General features: G+C 36.7%; 1 protein-coding gene across 3 annotated transcripts in view; it reads right to left on the bottom strand.

The window, feature by feature from the left end:
• Positions 1-1,784: 1,784 nt before the first annotated feature.
• The window catches only part of LOC121377627 (kynureninase-like), a 55,585-nt gene continuing 46,106 nt past the window's right edge, over positions 1,785-11,263 (bottom strand). For all 3 annotated transcript variants that reach the window (XM_041505695.1, XM_041505694.1, XM_041505693.1), the window contains exon 12: positions 1,785-2,608. In XM_041505695.1, the coding sequence (XP_041361629.1) occupies positions 2,489-2,608 (120 nt within the window). In that variant the 3' untranslated portion in view covers positions 1,785-2,488. The remainder of the gene's footprint in view (positions 2,609-11,263) is intronic.

Here is an 11,263-nt window from a genome sequence, read left to right as displayed (position 1 = left end):
ACCAGTGTTAAAGGGTAACTTTACATCTACTAATACCAGTGTTAAAGGGTAACTTTACATCTACTAATACCAGTGTTAAAGGGTAACTTTACATCTACTAATACCAGTGTTAAAGGGTAACTTTATATCTACTAATACCAGTGTTAAAGGGTAACTTTACATCTACTAATACCAGTGTTAAAGGGTAACTTTATATCTACTAATACTAGTGTAACTTTATAACAAACAACGATAAAGTTAAACTTTGTTTTCTTTAATGACACATTGATTTAATAACCATCGGCTACTGGATGTCAAATATTTGGTCATTTTGACACAGTCATAGAGAGGAAACCCGCTACATTTTTTCCATTAGAAGTAAGAGATATTTTATATACACCGTTCCACAGACAGGATAGCACAGCCTTTGATATACCAGTCGTGGTGCACCGGGTGGAACAAGAAATAGCCCAACGGGTCCACTGACAGGGATTGATCCTAGATCTACCACCCATCAGGCATGCACTTTACCACTGGGCTACACCCAACCCCCTTATAATAACGAAAGTTACAATCAGACAAAACATTTTTTTTGTCAAGTTGTAGTCAAAAATCAGGAGATGACAGTTTGTAAAAAATATATTGAAAATCCTGCATTAAATTGCTTTCAGGCTAAACGGAAAAAATACTAATGAGTTAATGCCCTTGAACAGTGATGCAATTTGTATGAAAAAAATTTCTCATTTGCAGCTGTGTAGTGATATATAAACAGTGACCAAGAATGACATCACATACACGTATAAACAGTGACCAAGAATGACATCACATACATGTATAAACAGTGACCAAGAATGACATCACATACATATATAAACAGTGACCAAGAATGACATCACATACATGTATAAACAGTGACCAAGAATGACATCACATACATATATAAACAGTGACCAAGAATGACATCACATACATGTATAAACAGTGACCAAGAATGACATCACATACATGTATAAACAGTGACCAAGAATGACATCACATACATGTATAAACAGTGACCAAGAATGACATCACATACATGTATAAACAGTGACCAAGAATGACATCACATACATGTATAAACAGTGACCAAGAATGACATCACATACATATATAAAACAGTGACCAAGAATGACATCACATACATGTATAAACAGTGACCAAGAATGACATCACATACATGTATAAACAGTGACCAAGAATGACATCACATACATGTATAAACAGTGACCAAGAATGACATCACATACATGTATAAACAGTGACCAAGAATGACATCACATACATATATAACAGTGACCAAGAATGACATCACATACATGTATAAACAGTGACCAAGAATGACATCACATACATGTATAAACAGTGACCAAGAATGACATCACATACATGTATAAACAGTGACCAAGAATGACATCACATACATGTATAAACAGTGACCAAGAATGACATCACATACATGTATAAACAGTGACCAAGAATGACATCACATACATGTATAAACAGTGACCAAGAATGACATCACATACATGTATAAACAGTGACCAAGAATGACATCACATACATGTATAAACAGTGACCAAGAATGACATCACATACATGTATAAAACAGTGACCAAGAATGACATCACATACATATATAAACAGTGACCAAGAATGACATCACATACATGTATAAACAGTGACCAAGAATGACATCACATACATGTATAAACAGTGACCAAGAATGACATCACATACATGTATAAACAGTGACCAAGAATGACATCACATACATGTATAAACAGTGACCAAGAATGACATCACATACATATATAAACAGTGACCAAGAATGACATCACATACATATATAAACAGTGACCAAGAATGACATCACATACATGTATGGATAACAATGTCATCCTTCTTCTTGAACTAAGGTTTTGAATGTTTAACATTTTGTAAGAAGCGTTACATTTTACTCAGAATTGGGAAAACAAAGTAAACAGTAAAATAGATTGAAACTGTGCAGCTCATAGCTCATAACTTTATTATAAAGTTGATCTTTAAAATGTTGAAGGATGTAAAAGAAAAACGTTATGTGGAAGAAAAACTCCATAAGAACAAAATACTACCTACATTTATCAGACAAAAACACAGAGAGACAGCACCATAATATGTCCCTTATTTTAAAATGCAGTCACATAAAAAGTATCCAGTATTGCTATATATATAACATAAAATGTCCCTTATTTTAAAATGCATGCAAAATAATCCAATATGGCTTTATATAACACATAAAATACCCCTTATTTTAAAATGCATGCAAAATAATCCAATATGGCTTTATATAACACATAAAATAACATAACATAAAATATCCTGTATCTTAGTATACTGACATATACAACAATGATACAGTATGACGTGCACTGCACATCAAGTAGAGTTTGTCTAGATTGACACAGAACGTCTCTTTTAAGCAGCAGTTATTTTATTGTTTAGCCGCAACAATGGACTGTCTGACGTATTTCATAAAGCGGTGGACGTCTTGGAACGAGCAGTAGATCGGAACCGGGGCCACTCGTATCACATGGGGCAGTCGCTTGTCACACTGAAACCAAAATAAGAGTTCTCAATACATGTAGTAAATAGAGATTATTATACGAGCTTGTGTGTCGTACTGATTTTATGAAACGAGTGTCAAGTTTATTGTATTAGTCCTGACACAAGTTTATTGTATTAGTCCTGACACAAGTTTATTGTATTAGTCCTGACACAAGTTTATTGTATTAGTCCTGACACAAGTTTATTGTATTAGTCCTGACACAAGTTTATTGTATTAGTCCTGACACAAGTTTATTGTATTAGTCCTGACACAAGTTTTGTAAAATCAGTATGATTCACATGTGAGTGCAATAATTTCTTTATTACCCACATTATCCAAAATATTATTTTCATGAATAACAAGCTAGGACCGTATCAAAATATTTCAAAGCGTTTCGAGATCATTTAACCATTCTGTTTGCTATTTATTCTTTACCTTCCTCTCTTCTATCCCCCCCAACTATCCGTGTTATCTTTATTGTAATATTGTTCTAGCCATCTGGATGTATAACATGTATATTTGTTAAATGTAGGGAGAGGCCTTAATATAGGCACTTGCCTGTTGGCCAATCCCAAATTTGATTTGCTAATAAATATTGTTTAAACCAAAACATTTCAAATGTAACTAAAAACAGACGACAAAATGACATCATTTTGATAAGTGTTTACACTGGAGAAGCCGTATTAAGTTATGACATGGCTTCACAAAATTATGCCATCCGCTGTGCACGTGAACTCATTATGACACATGTGGGTCATACTGGTTATATTTCCCTGAATATCTGGAACTATGTGGATAATAATTAAAATTAACACCACTAACACACACTTAAAGGCAAATACATGATTTATAAGTGTATTATTATTAATAGTCTTGAAAGTAACATTGTAAACTCCAATAATTATCAATAGAGTTGCAATTAACATCCAACACAAACACTTAAATACGAATATTAATAGTAATAGTATTAAAATTAACATTGCCAACCCCAACACTGAAACAAAACAAATACTAACAGTATTGCAGTGAACATCCCAGAAAAGAACTTGATTACAAGTGTTATTAATAGGATTATCATTAACATTACTAACATTCACTTCAATATTAACAATTAGGCTTTAAGCTGGATGTCAAATATTAATAGGATTATCATTAACATTACTAACATTCACTTCAATATTAACAATTAGGCTTTAAGCTGCATGTCAAATTCACTTCAATATTAATAATTAGGCTTTAAGCTGGATGTCAAATATTAATAGGATTATCATTAACATTACTAACATTCACTTCAATATTAATAATTAGGCTTTAAGCTGGATGTCAAATATTAATAGGATTATCATTAACATTACTAACATTCACTTCAATATTAATAATTAGGCTTTAAGCTGGATGTCAAAAATTAACAGCAATTTGCTGAATTTGATCACAAAATCTGTAGCCTAAATATTCAAATTCAAGTAACATAAATATTGTTACATTTATGAATCCAGTCAAATTTCATAGCTCCTAACGTTCTAAACTGTAAAGTGTGCCCCTCTAAACACAGGATCCTGTCTAAACTGAACAAATATTAGGTGATCCAGTTTAGACAGGTTTCATCCTACTAATAACTGTAAAATATGAACTAAATTGCACCTTGTGTGTTTTGTGGATATCGATATCTGTAACTGTAAAATATGAACTAAGTTGCACCTTGTGTGTTTTGTGGATATCGATATCTGTAACTGTAAAGTATGAACTAAATTGCACCTTGTGTGTTTTGTGGATATCGATATCTGTAACTGTAAAGTATGAACTAAATTCCACCATGTGAATATCGATATCTGTAACTGTAAAGTATGAACTAAGTTCCACCTTGTGTGTTTTGTGGATATCGATATCTGTAACTGTAAAGTATGAACTAAATTCCACCATGTGAATATCGATATCTGTAACTGTAAAATACGAACTAAATTCCACCTTGTGTGTTTTGTGAATATCGATATCTGTAACTGTAAAGTATGAACTAAATTCCACCATGTGAATATCGATATCTGTAACTGTAAAATACGAACTAAATTCCACCTTGTGTGTTTTGTGAATATCGATATCTGTAACTGTAAAGTATGAACTAAGTTCCACCTTGTGTGTTTTGTGGATATCGATATCTGTAACTGTAAAATATGAACTAAGTTCCACCTTGTGTGTTTTGTGGATATCGATATCTGTAACTGTAAAGTATGAACTAAATTCCACCATGTGAATATCGATATCTGTAACTGTAAAATACGAACTAAATTCCACCTTGTGTGTTTTGTGAATATCGATATCTGTAACTGTAAAGTATGAACTAAGTTCCACCTTGTGTGTTTTGTGGATATCGATATCTGTAACTGTAAAATATGAACTAAGTTCCACCTTGTGTGTTTTGTGGATATCGATATCTGTAACTGTAAAGTATGAACTAAATTCCACCATGTGAATATCGATATCTGTAACTGTAAAGTATGAACTAAGTTCCACCTTGTGTGTTTTGTGGATATCGATATCTGTAACTGTAAAATATGAACTAAGTTCCACCTTGTGTGTTTTGTGGATATCGATATCTGTAACTGTAAAGTATGAACTAAATTCCACCATGTGAATATCGATATCTGTAACTGTAAAATACGAACTAAATTCCACCTTGTGTGTTTTGTGAATATCGATATCTGTAACTGTAAAGTATGAACTAAGTTCCACCTTGTGTGTTTTGTGGATATCGATATCTGTAACTGTAAAATATGAACTAAGTTCCACCTTGTGTGTTTTGTGGATATCGATATCTGTAACTGTAAAGTATGAACTAAATTCCACCATGTGAATATCGATATCTGTAACTGTAAAATACGAACTAAATTCCACCTTGTGTGTTTTGTGAATATCGATATCTGTAACTGTAAAGTATGAACTAAGTTCCACCTTGTGTGTTTTGTGGATATCGATATCTGTAACTGTAAAGTATGAACTAAATTTCACCTTGTGTGTTTTGTGGATATCGATATCTGTAACTGTAAAGTATGAACTAATTAGTTCCACCTTGTGTGTTTTGTGGATATCGATATCTGTAACTGTAAAATACGAACTAAATTTCACCTTGTGTGTTTTGTGGGTATCGATATCTGTAACTGTAAAGTATGAACTAAGTTCCACCTTGTGTGTTTTGTGGATATCGATATCTGTAACTGTAATATGAACTAAATTGCACCTTGTGCGTTTTGTGGATATCAATATCTGTAACTGTAAAGTATGAACTAAATTGCACCTTGTGTTTTTTGTGAATATCGATATCTGTAACTGTAAAGTATGAACTAAGTTCCACCTTGTGTGTTTTGTGGATATCGATATCTGTAACTGTAATATGAACTAAATTGCACCTTGTGTGTTTTGTGGATATCAATATCTGTAACTGTAAAGTATGAACTAAATTGCACCTTGTGTGTTTTGTGAATATCGATATCTGTAACTGTAAAGTATGAACTAAGTTCCACCTTGTGTGTTTTGTGGATATCGATATCTGTAACTGTAATATGAACTAAATTGCACCTTGTGTGTTTTGTGGATATCAATATCTGTAACTGTAAAGTATGAACTAAATTGCACCGTGTGTGTTTTGTGGATATCGATATCTGTAACTGTAAAGTATGAACTAAATTCCACCTTGTGGATATCGATATCTGTAACTGTAAAATATGAACTAAATTCCACCTTGTGTCTTTTGTGGATATCGATATCTGTAACTGTAAAGTATGAATTAAATTGCACCTTGTGGATATCAATATCTGTAACTGTAAAATATGAACTAAATTTCACCTTGTGTGTTTTGTGGATATCGATATCTGTAACTGTAAAGTATGAACTAAATTCCACCTTGTGTGTTTTGTGGATATCGATATCTGTAACTAAATATCAAACTGCAAACATCAGTAATTGTACAGTATTATTTAAACCACATTCTTCATCTGGTGATTGTCACTTACTTTGTTGTTGTTAATGCATGTAACTGTAAATATCAAACTGGAAACATCAGTAATTGTACAGTATTATTTAAACCACATTCTTTATCTGGTGATTGTCACTTACTTTGTTGTTGTTAATGCATGTAACTGTAAATATCAAACTGGAAACATCAGTAATTGTACAGTATTATTTAAACTACATTCTTTATCTGGTGATTGTCACTTACTTTGTTGTTGTTAATGCATGTAACTGTAAATATCAAACTGGAAACATCAGTAATTGTACAGTATTATTTAAACCACATTCTTTATCTGGCGATTGTCACTTACTTTGTTGTTGTTAATGCATGTACAGTATTATTTAAACCACATTCTTTATCTGGCGATTGTCACTTACTTTGTTGTTGTTAATGCATGTAACTGTAAATATCAAACTGGAAACATCAGTAATTGTACAGTATTATTTAAACCACATTCTTTATCTGGTGATTGTCACTTACTTTGTTGTTGTTAATGCATGTAACTGTAAATATCAAACTGGAAACATCAATAATTGTACAGTATTATTTACACCACATTCTTTATCTGGTGATTGCCACTTACTTTGTTTGACCGGCCTCGGTGGCGTCGTGGCAGGCCATCAGTCTACAGGCTGGTAGGTACTGGGTTCGGATCCCAGTCGAGGCATGGGATTTTTAATCCAGATACCGACTCCAAACCCTGTGTGAGTGCTCCGCAAGGCTCAATGGGTAGGTATAAACCACTTGCACCGACCAGTGATCCATAACTGGTTCAACAAAGGCCATGGTTTGTGCTATCCTGCCTGTGGGAAGCGCAAATAAAAGATCCCTTGCTGCCTGTCGTAAAAAAGAGTAGCCTATGTAGCGACAGCGGGTTTCCTCTAAAAACAGTGTCAGAATGACCATATGTTTGACGTCCAATAGCTGATGATAAGATTAAAAATCAATGTGCTCTAGTGGCGTCGTTAAATAAAACAAACTTTACTTACTTTGTTGTTGTTAATTCATGTACAGTATTATTTAAACCACATTCTTTATCTGGTGATTGTCACTTACTTTGTTGTTGTTAATGCATGTAACTGTAAATATCAAACTGGAAACATCAGTAATTGTACAGTATTATTTAAACCACATTCTTTATCTGGTGATTGTCACTTACTTTCTTGTTGTTAATGCATGTAACTGTAAATATCAAACTGGAAACCTCAGTAATTGTACAGTATTATTTAAACCACATTCTTTATCTGGCGATTGTCACTGACTTTGTTGTTGTTAATGCATGTACAGTATTATTTAAACCACATTCTTTATCTGGCGATTGTCACTCACTTTGTTGTTGTTAATGCATGTACAGTATTATTTAAACCACATTCTTTATCTGGTGATTGTCACTTACTTTGTTGTTGTTAATGCATGTAACTGTACTTTATATTAGGGCGGTGCGTAGCCCAGTGGTAAAGCTTTAGCTTGATGCACGATCAGTCTAGGATCAATCCCTGTTGGGCTATTTCTTGCTCAAGTCAGTGCTCCACAACTGGTGTAACAAAGGCCGTGTTTTTACTATCCTGTCTGTGGGATGGTACATATAAAAGATCCCTTGCTGCTAATCAAAAACAGTAGCCCACGAAGTGGAGACAGCGGGTTTCCTCTCTCAATATCTGTGTGGTCCTTAACCATATGTCTGACGCCATATAACCGTAAATAAAATGTCCTTACTTCTTTACTTTATATAAAAATTGTAAACAGAAATAACTGTAAAGTATTATTTATACTACACTTTGTTTCTGGAGATTGTCAGTTTTCATGGATGATGTTTACTGACATTTATCACATGACCGTCAACAGAAGCAACTGTCAATATCATTAAATGTGAACATTGATAACTGTGAAGTATTATTTGTGATAGACCTTCTTTGTGGTGTTTAACACAAGAATGTCAAAACAAACAACAACACATGTCCCCCACTAGGTCCCACATTTCATTTCAACTTATTTACATGCTTATATTCAATTAAGGTTCAAGCACGCTGTCCTGGGCACACATCTCAGCTATCTGGGCTGTCTGTCCAGGTCAGAGGGTTAGTTGTTAGTTGTTAGTTTAGTTATTAATGGTTTATGAGAGAGAAGAGAGTGCAGTGGCCTTACACCTACCCATTCAGTCATTAAAACTTGCTCTGGGTCGGAGCCAGTACCGGGCTGTGAACCCAGTACCTACCAGACATGTCCAATAGCTTAACCACAACACCACCAAAACTGGGTCCCACATTTTATGTCAACTTTTTACATGCTTATATCCAATCAAGGTTCAAGCACACTGTCCTGGGCACACACCTAAGCTATCTGGGCTGTCTGTCCAAGACAGTGGGTTAGTTGTTAGTTGTTAGTGGTTAGTGAGAGTGAAGAGGGTGTAGTGGCCTTACACCAATCTATTGAGTTGTTAAAACTCACTCTGGGTGGGAGCCTGTACCGGGCTGTGAACCCAGTACCTACTAGCCTTATGTCCGATGGCATAACCACAACACGACCTAGGCCCACCAGTCCCACACATTTTCTTCTAAGTTCTAGGGCCATAACTCTGTCAAAACATTGATAAGAGTTATGTCCCTTGAATAAATTCCCATGAAACTCCAACTTGATCTGGCCATAACCATGTCAAAAATGGGTAAATCTACATCAAACTTGATCTGCAACTATACAAGATAAAGCTATGTACAAAATATCTTGAGAAAATAAGTCTGGAATCCTGTGTGTGGGACAAACAAACAGATGGGCAGACAGACAATCAAAGACAAAACCTGCAAGTCTCCACTGGTTAGACTGGTAGGGAAATAATAACTGTGTTTGTCACTTATATTAACGTCAATATTTGTAAAATGTAAATAAGCCTACTGATAACTGTAAACAATAGCATTAAAGTATGACTGAAACCAAACAACCTTGTTCCGGGGGGGGGGGGGGGGGGGGGGGGACGACGACGTAGTCCAGTGGTAAAACGCTTGCTTGATGCACGGTCGGTTTAGGATTGATCCCCGTTGGTGGCCCCATTGGGCTATTTCTCGTTCCAGCCAGTGCACCACGACTGGTGTAACAAAGGCTGTGGTATCTTGTCTGTGGGATGGTGCACATAAAAGATCCCTTGCTGCTAATCGAAAATAGTAGCCCATGAAGTGGCGACAGCGGGTTTCCTATCTCTATATATCTCTATATATATGGTCCTTAACCATATGTCTAATGCCATATAACCGTAAATAAAATGTGTTCAGTGCGTCGTTAAATAAAACATTTCCTTCCCTTCCTTTCTTCCTTGTTCCTGGTGTTCGTCATTTTACATGTAGATGTTAAAGACACAGAGCCTAGTTTCAACCCGTGGACATGGACGCTAAGTCTGGTTCAAGACACAGAGCCTAGTTTCAACCCGTGGACATGGACGCTAAGTCTGGTTAAAGACACGGACGCTAGTTTCAACCCGTGGACATGGACGCTAAGTCTGGTTCAAGACACAGAGCCTAGTTTCAACCCGTGGACATGGACGCTAAGTCTGGTTCAAGACACAGAGCCTAGTTTCAACCCGTGGACATGGACGCTAAGTTTGGTTAAAGACACAGAGCCTAGTTTCAACCCGCGGACGTGCATGCTAAGTGTGGTTCAAGACACAGAGCCTAGTTTCAACCCGCGGACATGGACAGCCTAGTTTCAACCGGCGGACATGGACAGCCTAGTTTCAACCCGTGGACATGGACAGCCTAGTTTCAACCCGCGGACATGGACAGCCTAGTTTCAACCCGTGGACATGGACAGCCTAGTTTCAACCCGTGGACGTGGACGTTAAGTTTGGTTAAAGACACAGAGCCTAGTTTCAAACCGTGGACGTGGACGCTAAGTCTGGTTCAAGACACAGAGCCTAGTTTCAACCCGTGGACATGGACGCTAAGTCTGGTTCAAGACACAGAGCCTAGTTTCAACCCGCGGACGTGGACAGCCTAGTTTCAACCCGCGGACATGGACAGCCTAGTTTCAACCCGCGGACGTGGACAGCCTAGTTTCAACCCGCGGACGTGGACAGCCTAGTTTCAACCCGCGGACGTGGACGCTAAGTTTGGTTAAAGACACAGAGCCTAGTTTCAACCCGCGGACGTGGACAGCCTAGTTTCAACCCGCGGACATGGACGCTAAGTTTGGTTAAAGACACAGAGCCTAGTTTCAACCCGCGGACGTGGACACTAAGTTTGGTTAAAGACACAGAGCCTAGTTTCAACCCGTGGACATGGACGCTAAGTCTGGTTCAAGACACAGAGCCTAGTTTCAACCCGTGGACATGGACGCTAAGTCTGGTTCAAGACACAGAGCCTAGTTTCAACCCGTGGACATGGACGCTAAGTCTGGTTCAAGACACAGAGCCTAGTTTCAACCCGTGGACATGGACGCTAAGTCTGGTTCAAGACACAGAGCCTAGTTTCAACCCGTGGACATGGACGCTAAGTCTGGTTCAAGACACAGAGCCTAGTTTCAACCCGTGGACATGGACGCTAAGTTTGGTTAAAGACACAGAGCCTAGTTTCAACCCGCGGACGTGCATGCTAAGTGTGGTTCAAGACACAGAGCCTAGTTTCAACCCGCGGACATGGACAGCCTAGTTTCAACCGGCGGACATGGACAGC

Source organism: Gigantopelta aegis, chromosome 7, assembly GCF_016097555.1.
Source record: "Gigantopelta aegis isolate Gae_Host chromosome 7, Gae_host_genome, whole genome shotgun sequence".
Lineage (NCBI taxonomy): Eukaryota > Metazoa > Mollusca > Gastropoda > Neomphalida > Peltospiridae > Gigantopelta > Gigantopelta aegis.
The sequence above is the reverse complement of the archived record's forward strand: the minus strand, read 5'-3'. Positions and strand labels throughout refer to the sequence as shown.